The following is a 25,650-nucleotide window of genomic DNA, read 5'->3' on the forward strand; positions in this document are numbered from 1 at the left end:
TCACTGAGTTGTAATCTACGCTCAAAACCTCATCGTATATATACGTGTCCCGATTTTCTCGCACTTTCGGTTAGGGAAAGATATGCCCTAGTTCGAGATAAAAAGTGGTGTATAAATTGTTTGGGTTCTAAGCACTTAGCTTCGAATTGTGACTCGAAATCGGTTTGTAAAAGGTGTTCTCGATCACATCACTCTTTGCTTCATTTTGATGAATCCAATCCATCTAAGAGCGTTGCTAATAAAATTCACCCAACTAAGACAGAATCGAATCATTCTGAAAATACGATTAGTTCACCCATTATTGATGCCTCTACAAATTTATTAGCAAATTCTAAAGGTACTGTTCTCTTGTCAACAGCAATTGTTGATATTTTGGATTTTTCTGGTGAATGTAGGCCCGTACGTGTTTTGCTCGACAGCGCTAGCCAGTCTTCGTTTATCACCAAGATATGTTGTGATAGATTGGGACTGCGTGCATTTTCCCTCTCTATAAATATAAAGGGCGTGGGTCAAACAAGTGCCTCAGCAGATCAGGGTGTTTCGTGTACTTTGAAACCTCGTGGTTTGGACACTCCCATATTAAATGTTGATTTAATTGTTATTCCTCAAATTTGCTCGAACATGCCATGCTCAACAATTCCCATAGAGAAATTCACAAAATTTTGTAACCTCAAATTAGCTGATCCTGAATTTAATGTGTCGGGTCCAGTAGATTTGTTGTTAGGTGCAGATACTTTCGCTCATATTGTAAGAGGTACAACGATTAAAGGTTCGCTCAATGAACCAGTTGCTCTCGATACCATTTTTGGGTTCGTCATAATGGGCAAAGTTGATTTTCCTCTTCCAACGCTCAACTTATTCGTCAGTTATACAGATAATTCTCTTGAAGATTTCGTAAGGAAATTTTGGGAACTCGAACAGATTCCACCTCGCATCGTCTCCTCTCCCGAAGATTTGTTAGCAGAAAAAATGTTTTGTGATACTCTTACTCGCAGTCCCTCCGGTCGATTCATTGTGTCCCTGCCTTTCCAAAACCTCGACCCTATATTCGAAAACTCCCGTGACATAGCTCTTCGGCGTTTTTTATCTTTGGAAAAACGCCTTCTTCTGAATCCAACCCTTTATCAGCAGTACCGGGACTTTATGCAGGATTATGTGGATCAAAATCATATGGTAGTAATCTCGGACCCCCCCCACTCCTTCGACGTATTTTATACCTCATCATTGTGTGTTGAAACCTGAAAGCGTTACTACCAAATTACGTGTTGTATTTGACGCATCTCAGAAGGCGTCGAATGGTTTTTGTCTCAATGACACTCTGCTTCGAGGTCCTAAGCTTCATCAGGATGTCTCTTGTGTACTTTCCCGTTTTCGCCTCCATTCTGTTTGCTTCACTGCCGACATTCGTCAAATGTTCAGGCAAGTACTCGTGGCCCGTGAGCATTAGGATTTTCAACGCATATTATGGCGCTTTTCTCCTTCTGAGCCCATAAAAGAATTTCGTTTGAGAACTTTGGTGTTTGGTATCAAGAGTAGTCCCTTCCTGGCCATGCGTTGTATCCGACAATTGGCTGAAGAGCACAGTTACGAATTCCCTGAGGCCTGTGCTGTCCTCCAGGATGATATTTTCGTGGATGACAGGTATCAGGTAGTGATTCGCTGTCAGGTGCTGTTCAGCTGCAGACGCAGCCCACTGAAGTTTTAAGCAGAGCAGGCTTTGAACTTCGTAAGTGGAGCAGTAACAATGCTGATATGCTTCAGCACCTCACAGCTTCTGTTTCTAATTCGCAACCCCTCACTCTTGATTTGGAGCCTGACTCTGTTATAAAGATATTGGGACTTCAGTGGAATCCTTCGACTGATGCATTTTCTTATAGCGTGCAGCCTATCAGTAAAACTTGCACAAAACGCAATATTCTCTCTGAATTGGCCCGTATTTATGATCCCCTCGGATTTCTAACACCATTTGTTCTGTATTTGAAGCATCTTATCCAGAGGTTGTGGACTTTAGGTTTGGACTGGGATGATGCCCCTCCCAAGGATTTGGTGCAGATGTGGTCGTTGCTAAAGTCTGAAATGTGTCATTTGACTGGCATTGCAATTCCCCGATTAATCATTTCAGCTAAGATGCGCTCGTGTCAACTACATGGCTTTTGTGATGCGAGTAATGTTGGCGTATGTTCGCGTTGTAGATGAGCTGGGTCACCTCGCCACCCACCTACTCTGTGCAAAATCGAGGGTTGCACCACGGAAGAGGGTGTCAATACCTCGATTGGAACACCCTTTCAAGTCCTGCAAATGAAAAAGCTCTTGGAATCTCGTTCCTTGCAGGTTTATAAATACATACACCGAAGTTCAAACCCTTTATTCATTTTTGAGACCTATTTTCGATGTTTTTTTTATTATTAGAAATAGGGGTGAAATTCACCCTTCCAAGTCCTGCAAATGAAAAATCTCTTGGAATATCGTTCCTTGAGGGTTTATAAATGCATACACCGAATTTCAAACCCTTTATTCATTTTTCAGACCTATTTTCGATTATATTTCGAATATCCATTTTATGGCTGGTACATTCTTGGAATAAAAAATCTTTCAAATAGTATTTATCATCTTCTAATGAATAAACACTCTAGGTTTGAAAGAATATATTCATTTCCGAGACCTAATACCGATTTCAGTAAGCACAGTACGCGAAAAAAAAGTACCCGACGCCACTGGTCAAACGGCCGCTAGATCTGAAGTGGCTGCTGGAAAGTGGCTGCTAAGTTCACACCGGTCCAGGAGAGGGACGTAAGGACACTAGATGAGGCTGTTGGTTTGGCAAAACGGTTCGAGTCAGCTAAGGAGAAAAGTCGTATAATAGGCCATCAGGAAGCCCCTGCAGTGGAGAATGTAGACAAGGAAAGACTACAACATCAGGTGACAATGTTTTTAATTATAAGCACAAACATGGAAATAAGGACAGTTCTGTAAGAAATAATTTGAAGTTCAATGTTAGGAATGGTAGGAATGTTGTAAAGCAACCTTGTAAGAATTGTAACTATAAGCATGAATATAGAAGGTGTCCAGCTTTTGGACAAACGTGTTCTAATTGCGGTAAAGCCAATCATTTTAAAGCTGTTTGTAAAATGTCCAGTAAGAGAATTGGTTGTGTTGATTTGGAAAGGAATGCCAATCATACAAGTAGTTTACAGTCGTCTACCAAAGATTTTTTATCACTAGATGCAGTGGAACGAGACAGAAACAGTGAGGAGTCATGGTATGCGGACGTTGAGATAGGAAGCCATAGAGTTCCGTTTAAATTAGATAGTGGAGCTGCTGTAAATGTAATTCCAAGTTCAGTATTGAGAGGTTTAGATTGTGACTCAGGTCTAATCGAGAAAACGAAATCAAAATTGGTGTCGTATACAGGGGACCATCTAGAAGTAACAGGTAAATGTAAATTGAATATGAAGGTTGGCAAGAGTTCTGGTGTTTTCGCATTTTATATAGTTGATGATAGAGGTCTTGATTTTTCACCCCTGTTGGGTCTTGGAACTTGTGTTACTCTAAATTTGATTAAACGAGTTTACGGAAGTTGATCGTAAAGTAGTCAGATCAGAAAATTTGAGTTTGAAGGATTTGTTGAGCCGATATGATGGTATATTTCGAGGTATTGGAGTGCTTGAGAAATCGTATCATATTGAGTTAGAGCAAAATGCTAATCCGGTTATTTGTTATGCTAGGAAGGTACCTTTTGCGATACACGATAAACTTAGAACTACATTAGATAGTAGGGAAAAAGAGAAAATTGTAGTAAAATGTGACGACGAAACACCCAATTGGGTACACCCTATTGTAATCATTAGAAAACCAAATAACGATCTTAGAATTCGCTTAGATCCACAAAATTTGAATACAGTCGTGAAAAGACATTATTTTCAGATTCCTACTTTGGAGGAATTAACAAGTGAAATGGACGGTTGTGAATATTTTAGTACAATAGATGCAATTCAGGGTTTCTTACAAATAAAATTAGATAGCGAAAGCAGTAGTTTATGTACGTTCGCAACACCTTTCGGACGGTATAGGTTTTTAAGACTACCCTATGGGTTAAAAAGTGCTCCAGAAGTATATCAGGAGCGAATGACTGAAATTTTTGGTAATATAGAAAATGTAAAATTTTATATTGATGATTTGATAATTTATGCCAAAACAGTTGAGGAGCATAATGAACCATTGAGACAGGTTTTAGAGACGGCAGAGAAGTTTAACATTAGATTTAATAAGGATAAATGCCATTTTTTAGTTGAAGAGGTGAAATATATGGGGCATGTTATTTCTAAAAAAGGTTTATCGATTGATAACTCTAAGGTAGCTGCAATTCAGAATATGAAATCGTCCAAAGAAAAAACAGAGCTACAGCGTTTTTTTGGAATGATACAATATGTTAGTAAATTCATAAAAAATTCGTCACAAAAAACGGAAAGTCTTAGGCAGTTGTTACGCAAAGACGTGGAATTTATTTGGACGAAAGAACACGAAAATGATTTCGATAAATTGAAAGCCGAGTTAACCAGTACACCGGTACTGAAGTTTTATAACGTTAATGAACCCTGTGTCATTTCAGTAGATAGCTCGTCAAAGGGCATGGGTGCCTGTATTTTACAACAGAACAGACCGTGCGCGTACGCATCCAAGGCCCTGACTGAAACTCAGAAGCGGTACTCCCAAATTGAACGCGAGTTGTTGGCGATTTTTTTGGAATTGATCGGTTTAAACAATATGTATTCGGAAAGAGGTTTGAATGTCAGACGGATCATAAGCCACTGATTTCTATATTCAAAAAGCGTTTGGACCAATGTCCGCCAAGACTGCAAAGAATTCTTATGCAATTAAGAAAATACGATTTCACATTGACATATGTACCGGGAAAAAAGGTAGTAATTGCGGTTGCGTTGTCAAGAGTTTTTGAAGAACATAGTTTTGACGAGAATATTGATGTGGAAATAGGAGCGCAATTTTGTTTAGTTAAATTATATCTCGATGTATCAGATAGAAAGCGTGAAGAATTGAAAAAAGGCACAAGAGATGACTGAGTTCTAAGGGACCTAGCAGGGTTTGTTATTGAGGGTTGGCCTAAGGATAGTAGGAGAATACCAGAGCATCTAAAATTCTACAGTAAATTTCAAAATGAGATAACATATATAGATAGTTTGCTGTATAAAGCTCAGAAAGTAATTATACCGGAAAGTCATAGAAAAGAAATATTGACAAAATTGCATGTAGGACATCAAGGAATCTCAAAATCAATTTCAGTCGCGAATAATTTCTTTTATTGGCCGGGAATGAATGATCAAATCAAGAATTTTGTAGCTAGTTGTGCAGCATGTCAAGCGGTGGCTCCTTCTCAGCGAGCCGAGGCCATGATTTCTCATGAAATTGTAAATCGCCCTTGGTACAAGGTGGACGTTGATTTATTTTATGTATATGGTAGGACTTATTTGTTGTGTGTAGATCATTTCACTAACGTCCAGTTTCATAATCAAATTTAAAGTCACTTTAGGCTTAAAGCTTCCTTTGATGTCATTTTTAGTAAGGTTAAAGGAAGCTTTAAAATTAAAGCGACTTTAGGTTTGATTATGAAACCGGCCGTTAGTATTTTGAGCTGGTCGAGTTGGGTACGGGTAAAACAAACCAGATTGTAATTTTAAAGTTGAAAAAATTTTTGGCAGACAAGGTATACCAGTAGTTTTGTGTAGTGACGGAGGACCTGAATTCTCGTCAAGAGAATTTGAAATGTTTTCAAAAAATTATGAATTTAAACACATAAAGTCAACACCATTATATAGTCAATCGAATGGTCAGATAGAGAGTTTCTGAAAAATAGTAAAGAACACACTGAAAAAGTGTAAGATGAGTAATACAGATCCGTACCTAGCTCTGTTAGCATTGAGGAACATAAAGTACTCTAATTTAACACCAGCCAATGTTTTAATGAATCGGAATCTGTGAGACTTGTTACCTAAAAAATTTGTAAACAGTAGTAATAATAGAAAATTAGGTAGAATATTGAATGAGAGTCAATTAAGTCAAGAAAGGTATTATAACCGAAAAGGTGTTAGAGATCTGCGAAAATTGAGGGCTGGGGAAAATGTATTTGTGCAGAATCTCAGACCAAGAATATGGGAAAAAGGTGATATTCTGGGAAAAGTAGGTTTGAGAGGGTATAGAGTTAAGCTTCATAGTTGAGCAATTGTAGTTAAAAATAGACGATTCTCAAAAGTGAGATATGACGAAGCTACTAGTAGTGTGAAGCATAAGAGCGAATTTGTTTATCGAGAGAATATTAAGAAGTATGATACTTCTGAGGAGAGGGAAGGCAATTTGCATTTTCACAGAAAGCTAGTTGAAAAGTGGAATGATATGCCACAGCAACAGGAAGATGCAAGTGCTGAACCTCCAATAGAGAATAGAGAAAATAGGTTATAGAATCCAGTTGACGAAAATGTAACAGACAAAAATAAATCACAGATTCAAAACTGTACAAACTCGAAACCTTGTAGCATCCCATTAAGGGACCGTAATAATAGTTTCAAATCAAATAGGTACAAGTCAGTACAGAACATCGTCAGGGAGATTAGTTAAGAAGCCAGACAAACTGGATAAATAGAATATGTTACGCATACATATGCTAGCAGATCGATATGTATGTTACAATAGAGTTAGTTGGATAAGTTAAGAAAATTTATTTTAGTTAACATAATATAATAAATTGTGTATAGAATGTTAGCACAAACCTTTTAAAGAATAGAAATGGAGATGTTGTAATATTAAAATGTTGCGCATGTCAGGCGCAGACTGACTGTTCATTAGACCGTGCACAGGCAGTCGTACCGTAGAACTCTAGGGGAGAACATTGTAAATATTGTCAATCAGCTGTAGAAGCTTTCCACAAGAATAAAGTCATCACAAAGTAGTCGTAACTTAATTATATTTCCACGACCTTCACGACAAGCTACAGGAAATATAACATTGTATATTTCCACACCTCCATCACCTATCAAATTTAGAAATATAGTAATCTTAACTTGCTCACTTGCTTCATCTTTATCGGCAGCCAGCATGTACATCTGGAATTTTTGTTTCCAAAAGGACCAATTTCTCGCCATGTTGCCGGAGAAGTCCATGACGGGAGGTAATCTTAATCCTTCCATCTTATTATTGGGGTTCTTGATAACCTGACACCATGTAACGTTTCTGTCTCTTTTTTAGGATGTTACGAAACCAATATTTCAAAAAGTCCACGCTTTACTACTGATCTCTTTATTTCGGTTCGATGATGATACATGAAAATGCTCTCATAACGCTGTCTATCGACTGACCAACGGCCGGTCCCACAGTCCATACCCCCAATATGGAAGTGGGGATTTACGCCACTGAGCAACTCGCAACCAAACATACATTTTTATAAATAATGTGTTGCTCAATAACCCTACAGGAAGGCAAAAGGAGAATGCTAATTTACCGAAGGAGACCAAGAGATCAATTAAAAAGATATGAAAATAAGACTTATTGATTAATCCAATAAAGGGTTTTCCAATAGAGGATAAACACATAAATCCCATCACGAAAGTGTGCGAGACGAAATCCGACTATGAACGATGAACGATTTATAGGCAAATGCCCGGAACCAATATTCAAGAAGTAGTTAAGGGTTTTTAGTGGGTCTCGAGCTCAGAAGAGTGAAAATCCCCACACTTGTTCTTCCTCAGGAGAGGGTTCGTCTGACTTGCAGATTTTACCCCTGCTACACCAAAAAAAAAGGGAGCTGGTCACTGTCCTTGACTTTGGAAGCCTGAGTGACGCAGAATCCACCACTATAAACGTGACTGACGCCCATTTCCACTCCTAATCATTAATTCAAAGTTTCACGTGGAGGTCAATCACTTTTTTTGAGATTTTTCCGGCGAGTTTCACCGCCCACGCTCACCGCGGTCGCGCTGACTGACTTTCGATTTCGAGTACAGTAATAGGGTAACCATCTAATTAATCACATTCGAGTTGGATATAAATCACTGATAAAAAAGTGACACCACCTCCCGGACTATGAAAAAAAAAACAGGCTTAATAAATTCAGAGACTTTTTTTGGCTCTGCCTCTCCGTCTATAAGGGACGTTCCTGTGTTGCCCAAATTCTGGGTTTTTGTTGTGTATTTTTTGATAACTCGCTACGACATAGGGTGAATGTCCTTGAATATTCAATTTTAACTTTGGTAAGCTCTAGAGAATAAAACGTCGATGATATCGATATAATGTCCTCAACCGTGTTATAACTAATCATTAGGCCAACCATTGAAAATATGAATTGGATACATGTGGCCGATACTTGACGAAAAACAATAATTGAACTTTAAACAGATTATACGATTGTCACAAAAGAGTTTTAAACCACGACACCTGTTTCGCTATCACAAAAGCATCTCCATGTTTTCTTTACCTCACCTGAAGATGCTATTGGCCTTTTTTTCGTCGAATTTGTCCCTAATTCCGTCATATAAACTGATTCATCCATCATTTGAGGTTTAATCACCATTGATTGACACCTTAAGGAAAAATTTTATAGGATTGTAGCATTATTTTGATACTGTCCTACTTTTTCCAACTTTAATTCAAAATAGGTGTATTGAATATTCGGAAATCGAATCCATAGATTGCAAATTGAATCATTTCAGTATCAGAAGTTCAAAAAAAAAATAAATTGAAAATAATTTCTTGTATCCAATTATTGACATCAGCGATTGGACAGTTCACCAAATATCGACATATCATATACCCAATAATTGACATTTCATTCATATTTCATTCAAATTAAGAAATAGGGTCGGTATCCATTCCTCGTCTGTTGTCTCAAAATATGTATACTAAGGAAATTGAATATAGATTAGATATTTTGTTGGGGATTACAAATATTTGATACGGTTTTCGGCATAAGGTTTGAACATCAACTAAGTAATTGACATATCCACTAATAGACTAAGGCCCAGTTGCAGGAAAGTCTATTAAGATTTGATGTCCCATCAAAATTTAAAACTATCATTTTTGAAGGAAAAATGGAGGATTAAGATTTTAATGAAGTATTAAATTTTAATGGACTTTCCTGCAACTGGACGTAACTCACTTTATTTCAATGAAGGTACAAAAATTTGTAAAATTAAAATACTAATTATAAATAATTAATTAATTAATAGTTAAAATATTAATAATGATTTGTATAGTTAGATAACTTGTATAATAGAATTAAAGAAATGTAAAAAAAAAAGTCAAAAATTTTTCTTCAAACTGTATCACAAAAAGGAAGTAGAAACATTAAGAAAGTATATAAATTTTTTCTTGATTCATTTAACCATCAACTTTCAGTTCTTCCGGAAATTCATATTAATTTAAGTCTATCTCGAATGGAGAACATTTTTGGAACCGTTAAGATTTTTAATATCTGAGAAGAATCAATTACTCACATCTGTTTCATTCAAAATGAATACATTACTCATTGATTCATATTTTTTCATTCCCACAATTTCAATTTCATTATTTTGAAGAATTTCTTGAATTACGCGAACAAATTTTAATTATCTTTTTTTCCGGGAAAAGAAGCTATAATGAAATCTTCTTCTTCATAGAATGGAGTCTGAGCAGAGTCTACCTGCTCAAATCCTTCATTATTCTTGGAATTCAGTTCATTATCATCAATATCCTCATGTACCAGACTAATATCCTCATCGGACACGTTAATATCTTCCTACTGCTTCCAGAAGGTACCCATTCTTCTTCTGACGTAGTTTCCAAATCATCGATTTTTCGTTTCCGAATATTTGCTGATTTCTTTACTGCAGGAATGCAAGTTTTCACGATATTTTTTCGAGTTTCAAGAGCTTTTTTCCCTTGTTAATTCGTTTGGGCTTTTCATTTTCAAACTCTTTTTTTCTGTTTTTGTGATATTTTTGCCAATATTTGGAGGTTGTCACAGAGGGCAATTTTTCTTTGTTATGACTTTCTTCTTCATGGGTTTTGGACCAGGCCAAAATAGTGCTTTTTGATAGGACTTGGTACATTTAAAATGAGTGAATCAGATTCTTCAACTGCGGCTTCAAAGTTTTGTATAACGACTCTTCTTGAGGGTGTTGTCGAGTTAATGATTTCTTTTTCCAATACTCCCTCATAACATTCTCTGTTTCGTGTACTTCTTGTATTTCTTCAGTGATTCCCAGCCTTTTCTCCGAATCGTTTTTATGGTTGAGAATATTTTTATACATTCGAGAAAGTGACTGATCACTCACTTCGCCACTCCATTCAGAGCATTCAACAAAGTTTACCCTTTTTTCCTTATCTATACACTTCTCAAGAAATCGTAAGCCTCTACTTATTTCAGTCAGTTCAGTACTTTGTTTTTTTTTGCAATTTTTCATCCTTCTTTTCTTGCTCATGTAGGTTGAATCCCATGGAAATAGACCACATTTCTTAAATCCACTTTGGAGAATACTTTTGTCTATAATCTTTCTCCGAGTACCTCTTCCAGTGAAGGACAGAAATGTAAATTTTTCAATATAGGATTGTGAAAATTGGTTAATCGCCACTGCTGTGCTTTATCTCTCCATCTAGCTTTGAGAGTCCGAAATACTGAGACGTCCATAGGTTGAATTCTATGGGTTGAGTTTGGAAAGAGCGCGATGAGAATGATTCCATTTCTTTCACAAAATTGGCTGACCTGTAAAGTCAAATGAAAAGATACCCATCTATGAAAAGGATAACTGGAAACTTGATGGCTTCGGTAACCAATCATGGGTGAAACAGATTAGCGATCAATTCGTAAAATGTTTGACCAGTCATCCATCCATTTTCTGACTTCCCTATTCCCCAAGAATCTGGAACACTTAGAGTTAACTTCTTAGGTATCCTTTCGTACTTGAATATTCCAACAAAATGCTACATTATTATTCAAACCACAGCATAAATTCAGAAATAAATGTAATAAAACAGATGAAAATTATTACAGTCGAGAGAATTTGTCATGAATCATACATCAACGAAGGAATAAACAATCTTATGGAAATTTCCAAACAGAATGGTTATCCATGTGGTTTATTAACAAAATTGTTGTTTTAAAATAACAGACCATCAACAGACAAGAAATATTGAAACAACAGAGGAAATCCATTAGAGTCATTCGGGGTAACTGAGCGCAGTGGGTAAGCGTGCGCAGTGCGTATATCTCGACTATGCAATGTATGAAAGAACGGTTCATTTGGGTGAAGCAAGAGCGCAGAATCGCCATATTAGTTTTTCATAGGAGTACGCCGTGCCACGTTTCTTTAACTTTTTATTTGCAATCAATCAAATTCACTAGTTTTTTGTTAATTTTTAACATCTCTGCAAATTCTGCCAGGTCCAAGTTCCGAGTTCTCAGTGTTAAACAATATTTTATTCGATCATGGGCATATTAATCTAAATATATAATAAAAAATTTTAGGTTTTCTTAGCTGCTCAACTCTATAAGAACGTCAATTCAAATTTTGGCCTACTGGGGAAAGTGTGCGCGGGTAAGTGTGCGCATAGATTCATTATATGTGCATTTGTTCAGTGAGGAATAAATTATGACATTGCTGATTTTCTTGGTTGAGACTCGATCAATATTGTCCTATTTGTTCAGAAAAATATGAAGAGCCACCAACAGGGGAATGTATCAAGTGTTGTGTTCACCAAGAATTGTGGCACGAACAATAATGCACTGCTTGTAAGCAAGCGCTTCTGTATTGACAATAAACAGCATTTCTCTAATATTGTAACATTTTGATGACATTATTTTGTAATTTGTTTTCATTGTGTGGTTCACAAAGCACTGCGTTCACTCACCCCGTGAGGGTGCGCACACTTACCCGCAATACGGGGCATGTGAACGCACTACGACTTTCTTTATTAAATTTTTTTTTGCAGAAAGAAAACGTTTTTGTTTGTTTGCTTTTTGATGTTTTCTTATAGATTAGAACATTCTCTATCGTATGAATATGTTTTAATTTTCCTACCTTCAACATTTGAAACAGGGTATGGCTTGAAAGGCAAAAGTGCGCACAGTTGCCCCGAATGACTCTATGCATCATATCCGAATATAAATGGTTTAACCGGAAAGCTGAAAAGAATATTTCAAGGTGAAAATGTTAAAATTGTTATTTCCCTATACATTTGTTTTTTAACTTCGATTAGCCTCAATATATAGGATGAAATTTTCTGGCTGTAATATTTGGCTAGAATCTTTGGAGAATGCTCCTTGATTATTTCCGGGAGGAAACGATGTGATGTAATTCGTGGTGATTGGTAGCCCAGATTTCAACAGTTGACACATTTCGGCATTAACTTTATCGATGTGAATAGTCGTACCTGGTTTCAGTTGGGTATATTAGGGGGTTAGATTCATGGTCTAGGTTAGTGTTGTTCATAATCGGATGATTTCAATAATCGGATTATGGCGATTCGAATGATCTCAATAATCGAATGATCATTCGAATTAAAAATAACCTGACACCTTTGGTTCTATACTGAAACCTAAGAATCGAGCATTCGAATGGTGGCGGTGGGGTTGCAGCAGATTGTCGAGCAGACATTCGAATTCTTTTCATCATTTGAATGTTTTCGAAACGAAACTATCTCGATCGAGTTTCGAAGCTCGGTAAGGACCGGACTGCAATATCAATTAGTTTCATTACTGATGTTTTGAATTTAGCATCCAAAATAAATAAGAGTTTTTTTCAATTCTTCCTACCTCATTATTATCGGTAGGATGATCGATTTGCGATTCAATTATTGTTATTGATGGTGGACCAAGTTCTACCGAAAATATCATTGAATACAGTCAGAAATGAAAGAAGTTTTAATTTCAGTTCAATTCCGAATACTAAATTCCGAGATGAGAAATGTCTTAGTCCACGCCTGTTGAAAGAAGTAATAAGACTAAGTTGTTAATGACCATTAACAACCTTCACATGAACTCTAGAATCTACATTCACAGCTGCCCGATTCTCTACACCCTAGTGCCGAGGCCCAAACTCCAAAGGTTTTAGATTTCAGGTTATTTCATTCTCCGATTTCTCCATAATCTTCATGCAACGATGCAAAACGGTTAAGGTTAGGTTCTGTAATCAGGTTATTTTTCATTCGAATTCTCGATTTCTATAATCGGATGATGCCGATTATTTCAATAATCGGATTACCGATTATTTTTAATTCGAATTATAACATCACTAGTCTAGGTCGAATTCTATTACCAGGTGGTTAGAGCCTAAGTCTGGTGTAAGTTGCACATTCTTTATAATCTGTAAGATGTTTTTGGTACACAAGAATCTGTCTGGAGTGTTGCCCTTGTTATTTTCCATTGAAAACGTAGGTGGAGTGCATATCTCTACAAAGTCGGAATTGCTTGTAAAGTTTTTCAGCTGTTTTTTTCCTCGATTGTTTACATTTAGATCCCCAATAATAATGGAATATTTGTACTGAGATGCTTTCACCAGTAAGTTTTCCTCGATCTACTGGCTAGAATGATGTATATTATATTATATATTGGTGTATATTAGGAAAAGTTTTATCCGTACATTTCGACTTCCAGTTATTTCCAGCGGATGGTTTGACATCCGTATATTTTGAAACAACTCGGGAACAATTTGACCTCTATATATTCTATTTTCAGGTAATATTCTTTCCAGCAATGTTGTCAATTCAAAATCCTACTGCTGGTCGTGACCAGACCTACTAGGATGTTTATTCAGAGTTTCATTCATCATTTTGGAAGTATAATACATACTTAAGGAGTTGGTTGATGAGTTTATTTCCAAATGCTAAAATTCATCCTGTGTTTCGATGTTTCGCAAAATTCATTTAATCACTGTACTTTCGACAAAACAAAAATATCCAAAATAATTCTACATACCTACATACATTATGTAGTATTCAAATCCTGAAGACTTAATAGTGTCCTCTATGAAATTATATAACAAATTGTTATGTTTATACATATGATTCAACGGATATATCAGATTCCTTAAATTGAAGGAATAAGATACGTAGTTGACTGAATTCGTTGAATGCTTAATTTCATTGCAATCAATCAACACAATTCGAATGAAATAAATCGGAGTTGATTGAAACAATGTGGTCGAAACAACATAATAAATCAACAATTTCAGAATGTGCGTGATAATTCACAATCACAGGAACACTCAAGTTTGATTTCTCAAAAGGCAGACTTAAGAAAAACGAAAAGAACTGAATTACATAATTTCCACTAGGATGAATATCTTACCACTACATATGTTTCGCAATCGATTGTGTTAAGAAAATACATGGGTAGTAAAAATTTTGTCCATTTGAAAATCGTGTTTTTGAGTTTCTTAAGTTCAATTATGACTTTTTATCAAGGTATCCGCAACATAAATTCAAAATATAAATGAATATGTAGATTTCAATGCAAATTATATCCTATCTGCATGAAATCTATAACCTGAGCATCAGTATTTGAACCAATATTCATCAAAATACCCACTAAAAACTGTTTAATACAGAAATATAGCCCTTGCGAGAAGGTTTTTATTATCCATTCAACGATGGAGCAACTTGAAATTGAATGATGAAAAACGAACTTTTCTGCAGGAAAAGGGTCTCATACAATTTCTCTGTAACTTGGGTTCATTATATGACGAAGAAAAGATTTTTCTTTATTGATTTATTCTTGTATCAACAGGGCGAGCCCCATACAAAATACAGTAATTTTCGCTTATAACGAACTTCAAGGGTCGTTCAGAAACATCTCACTTTAAGCCAAGTTTGCAATGCAAGATAAATGATAATACCTATCAGGAATTAATTAATATTCCATATAAGTGAAAGTGTTCTGAAAATGGAGCCGTTTTGAGGCAACACTAAATCACTAAATTTAAATGATTATCGATAATATTCCGCCGGCTTGATCAAGTTTGCTCTCCATTTGACGTGAAAAATTGAGGATAGTCGACATATTTGACACGAACTTGAGTTTCAGGTCGTCAGTTGCTATGTGACTTCTAGAATTTGGATATTCCAAAAATTCAACATCCAGACCATTATGTTCCAGGCAAATTGCCTGGGATTTCAATGACTGGATATGTTTTAGATGGCTTTGAGAATAGCTACGTGGCCGAAACATGTGAGAAGAATAATAGAATTCACAAAATATAGTATATTAGTGGTTGTATTCTGCTTTTCATCTCAGTTACAAATATGTAGCGTAAGATCGATCTGTCGGTGTACGATTGACAGATTCGTGAATAATGCAATTCTGGAAATGTTCCTGTAACTACCTTTCTTATAGTGTTACGTTTGAACTACTTCTCGTAAATACTCAAGGATTCCTATAAGCTACAGATCAGAATTGCAATTTTTATGTAGGCTTATGAAAAGTTACAGATTGGCACACAGATGGAATCAGAATACTACCATAGATTTCGAATCCTCCCTGTTATATTTTACACTATAGGGTTTTAAGATTTGAAAAATACGGACGAATATTGGTATTTACATTCATAATTATCTATGCTAAAGAGGAAAAATCCTTACCATGCACATCTATAACAATGAGCGCCTCCACTGTTATTCTATTCCCATCCTCGAGTTTACCCTGCACCATTTTGACGCTCTGTTCAATTTGATCTGTACATCTATCGATTTGATCTTCCAGGTGACCTTGCTGGATTGATTCAGTTACATCGGTGGTCCACTGTATGGAGTTGACACACTGAACGACCTAGTTGATAAAAAAAGTTGTGACTATTCAGAAGTCGAGTGCATAGAGTAACAACACACCGATTTTATATCGGAACGGGGCCTGGCACCACACGCCGACCGCTGATCGGTGCCGGTAAAATGCACCGGTAAAATGCAACCGGGAATAGTGGCGTACGTGACTAAGTACACGTTTGGGGTACGGCTCACTCGATCGAAAACTCATTGAATCGAAAGATCACTGCCCCGAAAACTCATTGCCCAGAAGGATCATTCCTCCGAAAATAACGCCCACTACCTCCTGATTGGCCGACTGACCAAAGATCAATTATCTGTCATCTTTGTCTAACTGTTCATGAAGTTTAAAAGAAGTTAGGCACAGGTTTTTGATATAATTGTACAAGTTGAAAGAAATGGGGATTTAATTTTAAATTTTGTACAGCTGACAGCTGACCATAGGTAACCTTACCTGTTTGTTTTTATTCTACTCTGTAATCTGTGGTTTATATTTACTTAACCCAAAGATTATAGAGTTAGGTTAATGATCTTTGACTCAACAGTCGGATCCGGAAACTTTCTGATTTTTATTCGACCCATTAAATTAATTAAATGTGACCATTGATATCTATACTACCTAAAAAGGGAATCTTATCACAAAATATCTTCAATAATTTCTGTAGTTTCACTCACAGAAGAGGAATATGCAAATATAACCTAGACAAGTATTTGAAAAGAAGAAATATTTGAATTCACAGCATATTAATCAGCATTCAAAATTGAAACACTTATGTTTCCAATTTGTAGGATTGAATTACTCTGAATACACTCTTTATTCACAGTACCAACATGAATTCCGCAAAAAATAATCCCAACTTATGAGCTATTACCAACTTGAATTATATTTTCCATAGCCACCCGATATGTCAATCATTCTTGAATGGACTATAAAATATTTCAGCCTATTTCGTAAACAGTTTCTATTCATACAATCCACTAAAGTTTTTTCCCTGAGCTCAGGGAACATTACACATTACGGCTTCCATTCATACTTCGGTTACATAAAGAGAGTCCTTTTCTCATTTCATATTTCTTGTATTTTCGAGTGAAATAGAAATTTTTCATGTTCTTTCCTACATTTCACAAATCCTATCACTATTTCAATATTACAATATCTTTGAAATTGAACGCTTGAAAATGGAGATTTAGCAGTGTCGGAATGGAAACGAGGAGCCACAGGGAGCAAATTTATCTCGGAATGGGCCAGATTTACTATTCCTTCAGAATTGTGGGTGTATAATGAAGAAAATGTTTCTTGATTTACATATTTCATAAAAAAATAACAAAAACTATGCTATAATGAGTTTTAATTAATTAAGGGAATAATAGAAAACAGTATATAATTGTAACATTAAGATACGAAAAAAAAAGAAATTAAGAATAATAACTAATAATTATCAGATACAAACAAATAACTTGCATATTGACTGTAAGTTTCAATTTTTACAATGGGCCAGGGTCGTCGAGAGCTTCGGCGGGCCTTGGGATACAGAAATTACGGGCCCCATGTTGGTTTCAAGTGTTTCAGCATTGTATAAAATACAGGCCGAGTCTTTGACTCGTAAAAATATTTCGATAGTAGGTTCTTGAGGCCAAAAGAAACACTTCTTTCCTTTATAATATTTTCCGAATCGGCGACTCGGTTTGAAATATACAGTGGTGGATTAACCATACAGGCTGAGTAGGCTGAACCCTAGGATGGCAAATTTGGGGACAATTTTTTTATGTACCTATTACAGAAAGTGAAATACTAGTACTTCAAATTGATTTCCTCTAAATATAAAAAAACTGAACAAGTAGTGCATCATTATATTTTTTTGGTTACTATTTTCCTTCGTGCATGAGAGTGAAAAATCTTTGGTGTAGCCAGATTCTGAATCGTTGGGATGTGATTCTTCTTTCCTGCGAATCTGCGAAAACACAATTCAAGAAAAGTTTATCCAAACTTCCATATAGCAGTTCGAATGGCTCTATATATACACCAGCGATGAATTGTTTGGGTGAAAGAAGCTTTTTCTGCTTAAGGGTAAAAAGTTACCTAATATACAAGAGAAGCTGAACGCTTTGGCTCTTTTGTGTGAAGAGTCAGAATAACTAATGAATAAAATTTTTTTATTGTTAAATATGGATAGGGAAAAAAGTTTCTTGCGAAACAATTTTTAGGGGTGATTTTTTTTTAGCCCTTCCAATCATTATAAATGAACAGCACCAAAAAATTGTTTGAATGCCTACTCGCCCGCATAAAATATCTGCTTGATTTCATTCTTGTCAGTTTTTCGATTTTCAATAAAAAAATAAAAAACTGCATTTTGGGTGCTATCTTTAGGGGGCTGTTAAACTGAGCAGAGGGGACTCAGAAAAGGAAATTTAACATTGAAGATCCACCCTATTTTTTGAAAAAGAATCACCCCCAAAATTTTTTCGGAACTGTTCATATGCACCCTATATATTATATTTTCTGTTGGTTTTGATATTCACTATTTGTTTTCATGTTCCCTCTAATTGTTTTTATATTTGTTGATATTGTTGTTGCCAACACTGCAACACTAATTGTGTGTTTATCTATGTATGTTGTGCCATACTTATCGAAAATAAATTTCTTCTTATCATACAAATCTTGAAGTTAGAGTTCCACTGACGCAAAAATAGCTATTAATATTTCGAACTAAATAATTGTGGTATTTGTTGAGGGCGTCAAAATTTGAATGGCCTACTGGCGGCAAATAAATATCTAAATCCGCACCGCCTGCTGTTAAAAACCATAAAAAAAATTATTTTTATAGGGTTCTATCTCACAAACGGTTTCATTCAATGAAATTTATTTCGGAATAAAGTTTTTCGTTCATTTGATGAATCTTTTTTGAACACAAGATGTCACCCACACCTACGTCTTCCAGATTTCTCATTATGACCATTATTATTGGAGTCCCGCAAGGTTCAGTTCTGGACCAATATTATTTTTGATATTTATAAATTACTTCCCAGAGTATGTAACGGGTGCGCTGGCCACTCTCTTTGCTGATGATACCACTGTCCTCTTTAAGTCTTCGGGGTTGGCAAGTCTGATTCGGGCATCGGGGGAGGAAGAGTTGGGGGCTTTGAATGGTTTTCGGCGAACAGATTGTCCATAAATGAGTCCAAATCGCAGAGTTTGAGATCTGTGCCGGAGCGGAAGCTGGGGTGCGTTAAATTTCTGGGTGTTCTGTTAGATGATAGGCTAACATGGACTGCTCAGGCCACTGCCTTTGGCCTTCGAGCTATGTCATCACTTTGTCTGTTGAAGCTTTGCGGACGGCTTACTTTGCCTTGGTCGAGTCCCACTTGAGATACTGCGTCATTTTGTGTGGTAATTGCTCTTTGAGAGAAAGTATCTTCAGAATTCAGAGAAGTGCAATTCGGTCCATTACGGGCCTAGGGTATAGGGAATGTTGTAGAGACAAGTTTGTGGTATTGAGAGTCCTAACGTTCCCAGCATTATTCATCCTCGAATCTTTGACCTATGCCGATAGTAATAGGCATTTATATATTCTTCAGTAAGACATTCATGACCATAACACTAGAAACAAGGGCCTTGTTAGGAAAAAATTTGTGAGGCTGGACAGGTCGCGCAGGGTTCCCGACTTTATGTCCATTGATTTGTACAATAAGTTACCTTCTCACCTGAAATCACTGACGGAGAATAAATTCAAACGTGTTGTTAAGGAGAGACTGCATTCCTCGCCTGTTTACTCTATTGAGGAGTTTTGTTCCTGTTATGCATAATATTATATAGGTATGATGTTAAAAAATGCTAAAAAACACTAAAACATCACATAATGATGAATTTGTTTTTAGTGAGCCATAAATTTCCCAAGTTTCAAGAAGAGAATTATTACTTTTGATTTTTAAAAGTAATAGGTCATAGTTGATAGAAACATTCTTGTTGCTATTATGGCTACTATGCATTTGGCAGCATTGTTTTATCGAGTAGGTATACTGGAGAGAAAATAACAAATTTCTAGCTGTCATCGCTATGAATTATTATTGTTTTTCAAACACAACAGTCCCGAAGAACTTCGTGCATCAACAGAGGCAGCTTTCTAGGATTTACAAAACCGCCCTTTTTAATATTAAATGCACTCAGCCGTATATTGAAAAAGTTTGTCAATTATGTATTAGGGAAAATGGACAGCAATTTGAACAGTTCCATTAGTAAGATATTATGTAATGTTGAAAATTTGTGTCAATGATTAATATTTTATTGGGTATTTCTTCTGTATCTAATTTGTATTATGATTTCATCTAGGTAGGTACCCACCTTTTGTTTTTCGTGTTAGTGAAGGGTGTATTATCTTTGTTCGCTTACTATCCTATAAGTAAAAATCACAAATGAAAATTATCCAAATGATTTATCTTTTATTTGGGAAATCCATGGCCCACTAACAAAAATCATCATTTTGTGATGTTTTAGTGTTTTTTAGCATTTTTGAACATCCTACCTATATAATTTTATACATCATTTTGAAGGAAAAAAAATAGCGAATTGAATGAAGTAATATATATATATATATATATATAATAGTATATAGAATATAGTAATATAGGATGTTCCGTTGAAAAAAAAATAGGTTTCTGTCGTATCTTCATGATCATACCTCGAAATTATTTATTTATCGTATGACCTTGACACATAAAAAATAGAAACCTCAACAAAGAATGTAGAACACTACTAGAATACAAAGTACAATACAAAACAGGATATATTACTTCAGGAGGTTACAAACGAACATCTAGACTATTTACGTAATCTATCGACTCTGGGGTCGCTATCAGGAAGTCCTCAGGTCTGCCACTATATGATTCGCATATTCTTCTGTAATATGTCTGATCCTTTGGATTTCTCCGCAGTCACAGAGAGGTGATGGTTGCTTGCCCCATTTGTGTACAGAGTATGCACATCTGCCATGTTGGGTTCTGATTCTGAATGGACCATGTTTTACGTGGTAAATCAAAACCAAGTGGCTTTTGTTTGATACACGGCATGTTATTGTTTTCTTGTGCGGTCCATTCTTGAGTCCATGCGTTAGTAAGGTCAAACTCGTCTTCCACAGCCACCCTTGCCGTTCTTGTTGGTGGTCGTCTAGACCGAAGTCGGGTATGGTTGGCATCTTCGATATCTTGGTGGATGGGTAAGTTCGTGTTATCCACGATTTTTTTATACTCGTTCGCAAGAGCGTTTATTCGTCGTAGTTGGGGGGGCGGAATGTGGCTTAGGAATGGAAGCCATTGAGTGGGAGTTGATTTAATGACACCAGCGATCATTCTCATAGTGTTATTCAGCTGCGCGTCTATTTTATGTACATGTGGGCTGTTTAACCTGACTGGAGCGGAGCATTCAGCAGTTGAAAAGACAAGACCCAGCGTAGAGGAACGCAGAGTGCAAGCCGATGCTCCCCAAGTTGTGCCACATAGTTTTTGAATTATGTTGTTTCTTGTCTTCAACTTCTCAGCAGTTCTCGATAGATGCTCTCCGAAAGATAGTGTTCTATCAAGGGTTATGCCTAGATATTTAGTTGTTTCATTGTGGGTACCTCGAAAAAAAAAATTGAGTACGCCCCTGGATTCTACGCAGAATTCTGTATCAGACGTAGTTTTTCGCTAAGTATTTTCGAAAAGTATCAATTTCCAAAATTGCCATGTATCTCATAAACGGAAACAGCTATGCAAAATCTGATTAGGACAACTTGAGTTTCACAAAAAAAAGGACAGGAACGTAAAAACCGCAAGGCTCTGTCTTGAATAACAAGCGAGAAACCTGGCTGTCTCACCCAAAATGGGATGCACTGTACAGTTACTATACAGTTTCTGTATTGATAAATCTCCATTTTTTTGAATATGCAGTGACTGCACAGTTTCTTTATTCATAATTCTACATCTATAAAAATGCAATATTTGAACATGGTGAAGAAACATATACGAGGGAGGTACGAGACGCTTATAGTTTTTTTTTTTTTTGGTGTAGCAGGGGGAAAATCTGCAAGTCAGACGAACCACCCTCTCCTGAGGGGGGAACAAATGTGGGGATTCTCACTCTCCTGAGCTCGAGACCCACTAAAAACCCTTAACTGCTTCTTGAATATTGGTTCCGGGCATTTGCCTATAAACCGTTCATCTCTTAGTCGGTTTTCTTCTCGCACACTATCATGCTGGGATTTATGTGTTTATCCTCTATAGGGTAACCCTTTATGGAATTTTTCAATAAGTTTATGTTTTTATTTTAATCTCTTCTTGATTGATCTCTTGGATTCCTTCGGTAAATTCGCATTCTCCATTTGTCTTCCTCTGGGTCGTAGTCCAATAGTCTCCTGAGTTCTTGATTCGGATGGTTTTTCGCAGTTTCGAATAATTTCTCTGCTTTTCTGTTAAAGAATTCCGTTATGGTTTCCCATTGTAGGTCCCTATAAATTTGTCTATTCCTGACAAACCAAGGTGCATCTATTGCACATCGTACCAGCTTGTTTTCAGTGGCCTGAATTCTTTTGATGTGGCTCTTTGCCGCGAAACCCCAGGCAACTGATCCATAAGTCAGTTGAGGCCTAGAAACGGCTTTCATTATCTTCAATTTTGTCTCTTTCGACTTGTGGCTTCTTCTTCCTATTAGAGGGTAGAGTCTATTCATCGCTGCTTTCGTTTTGTCGATTGCTTGTTTCATATGACTTTTCCAAGTCCTTTGTCAAGCGTTATTCCTAAATATTTGGCTTCATTTTTCCAGTCGATTTCTTCGCCGTCAACTTCTAGATTCTTTGTGGGTCGCAGTACTCTCTTCTGTAGTAATATTGCTTGGCTCTTTTGTCGATTGAGTTTGATTTTCCACTTTATGCACCAGTCATTTGTGTCGTCAATCGTTTCTTGTATAACTCGTTCTATTACTACTGGGTTGCGGTGTCGTGTTACTCTGCCTGTGTCGTCAGCATGTAACGTTAGCATAGTTCGATTCTTCGGAATATCGTGAATGTATCTTTTGTACAGAAGTATCCCAAGCACTGATCTTTGGGGTACTCCAGCCTCTATATCTCTTGTTGTGGAGCATTCTCCTTCCACTTTTACGTAAAATCTTCTATTTTTGAGATAATTTCGAATCAACTTGCATATTTTGATCGAATATCCGGCACATCTCATCTTGTATATTAATCCTTCATGCCATACTCTGTCGAATGCTCTGTCGACGTCTAGAAAAACAAGACCTGTAGCTTTTTTATTTTGGAATCCCTCTGTAATGTATTCTGTGAGCCTTAATAATTGTTGCTCTGTTGAATGCTCTCTTCTGAATCCGAACTGTTCTGGTGGTATTAGTTTCAGATTTTCGGTTTCCTCATTTAGCCCCGTGGCTATAATTCTTTCTACTACTTTTCCTAACGCCGAGAGTAGACCTATCGGTCTATAGTTTTGTGGGAACTTCATCTCTTTGAATGGTTTATTGAACACTATGACTTCCGCCGTTTTCCATTTTTCTGGGTCTGTCCTCATAATTCCATTCGCGATATTTGTTAGAGCGGCTATACCTTTTCTGGGTAATTTCTTCAACATAGCATTCGTTATCTTATCGCTTCCATGAGCTTTCCTCCTCTTCAAACTTCTAATTATTTCCCTGATTTCATTTGGCGATGTTGGTTTCAGCAGCCGCTGGTAATTCATCTATTGCTTCATCATTTTCTTCAACCAGTTCTTCCAGATCTTCAAAATCGTCGTCTATCTTATAATTTATTCTCGATTCTCGTTCGATCGAGTCCGCCAATGCATCTGCCTTATCAGTATTGGTATATGCCATCCCCTTTTCTCCGTGTAGGGGTGGAATTTTAGTATTTTCTCCCCGTAGCCTTTTTTTGCATTCTACATGCAGAATGATCAATTGTATTCAGTTCTTGAACTCTTTCATTCCATCTGCTTGTTCTTAGTTCTTTCAGGGCATTTTTCAGAGTCTTCGACTTTCTCGTATAAGATCTTTTACTTCTTTAGGCGTATCGCCATGCGGATGACTTGGTGCTGGTCTCTTCACTCTTCTCGTGATTTTTTCATAAGCTTTCAATATACTCTCTTCCAAATTATCCAGCACACATTCCAGATCCTCTGGAGTGCTTATTGTTGGAATTCCTGTCAATTCCGATTGTATCAAATGGCTGTATTTAGCCCAATTGGTATATTCTCTTATTCTCTTAATTCTTCTCCAATTGTCAATTCCACGGGATTGTGGTTTGAGGTTCCATCTTCCAATGTTCCAATCGAGAATTCTTGAGTTATATATTTCATTATCGCGATATCTATTACATCTGGTATGCCTATACCAAAAGCAAGATATGTCGGTAACTCTGGTACAATCACTATGGCATTTTGTTTTTCGGCGAAATAATTGAGTTTTTTGCCATTTCTATTCTCTGCTCTGTTGTTCCATGATGGGGATTTACAGTTGAAATCTCCGATGCAGACTTAATTCGGCAACAATCGTCACTGTTTCTGTTTCTCCTCGTGTTTCATCGGATCTACTTTTGAAGTAGTGTTTTAGATCTGTTCTCACCAATATTGCTATTCCTCCTCCGGTTTTTGTAGTTCTGTTACATCTATACGTTTCATAATTCATGAAATTCAGTCGTCTGATCCGGTTTATTCTTGTTTCCTGTAGGGCTATAATATCTGGTTGTCTCTCTGATATTTTTTCTTCTATCTCGGCTTTCCGAGAGTTGATTCCGTTTATGTTCCACGAGATTATTCTGAGGGATTTCTTTCTAATATCCGTAACGTCCATTGATTCAGTTTACTAAATAATGCTTCTTGTTTTTTCTCCATTTTCCTCTCAATTTTCAACATTATCTTGTTGAAAATTTTTTCCGTGATGATATCTGAATCATCGGCTGATTTAGATATCTTTTTCTTCTCCTGTTGACTGTTCACAGCCTGTTTCATTGGAAGCTTCTTTTGTTCTTCTTTTTTTTGAACGGGTTTTGGAGTCTCCCTCTTCTTTTCCTGTTCTGTAGGTTTGGCTTCGCTACTTCCTGAATTTTTTGATCAGTCAGTAGTTGTTGTTTTTGTTACCTTCTTTTTCTGTTCAGCTGGTTTTCGGGAATTCTTCTTTCTGGTCACCAGCTTGAACTCGCTACATCCTTTGTAGCTAGCTGAATGGCCCTCTTTTCCACATAAGACGCATGTGGCATTTCTCTCTTTACCTTTTCTGGTGAGTGTGCAGTCATTGCTGCTATAACTTCCTGAGCACTTCACGCATTTCCACGGGAAGGGGCATTTGTTTTGTGCATGTCCGCACCTTTGGCAACTAAAGTACTGGCTTGGACTTTCAGGCTTTTTTTGTGTTCAATCATAATACAGATAATGTAGAGTCGCTTCACTTCGAATATTTCCTTTTTCTGGGTTTTAACCAGGTAGAGAGGTATGGGCTTCTTCGTCTTGTTCGACGTCATTCTGGACACCTCAGCGTCTGATATTCTCAGGAATATCAGGTCGTCTTCAACCAACGCAAGTTCAGCGTCAATTGGTAAATGCCTGATGACGGCATATATCTTCTTCTCCTCCTCCATTTCGTAGGTAAAAAATTCTTCACCATGCTGCTCGAAGAATTTCGTGATTTTTTTTCTAAAATCATCTACGGTTGACGCGATGATTTTTATACCGTCTTTAACTACAGTTGCGCGGTTGTAGTTTATCTTTTTTGTGTAGAGAGCTATGGATATCTCTACCCAATCTGAAGTGCCCATCATCGTGATGGGTGGAATTTTATCCTTCTAAGGCACTTCTGGTGCCTTTCTGAACTCCACATGAATTCCTTTT

At 36.7% G+C, this 25,650-nt stretch overlaps 1 protein-coding gene across 1 annotated transcript in view; it reads right to left on the reverse strand.

The window, feature by feature from the left end:
* Positions 1–25,650, reverse strand: part of LOC123316425 (dynein axonemal heavy chain 3) — a 2,043,583-nt gene that overhangs the window by 1,353,583 nt on the left and 664,350 nt on the right. Inside the window, exon 19 of the mRNA XM_044902499.1 lies at positions 15,616–15,802. Coding sequence (XP_044758434.1) covers positions 15,616–15,802 — 187 coding nt within the window. The remainder of the gene's footprint in view (positions 1–15,615; positions 15,803–25,650) is intronic.

This window comes from Coccinella septempunctata, chromosome 7 (genome assembly GCF_907165205.1).
Source record: "Coccinella septempunctata chromosome 7, icCocSept1.1, whole genome shotgun sequence".
Taxonomy (NCBI): domain Eukaryota; kingdom Metazoa; phylum Arthropoda; class Insecta; order Coleoptera; family Coccinellidae; genus Coccinella; species Coccinella septempunctata.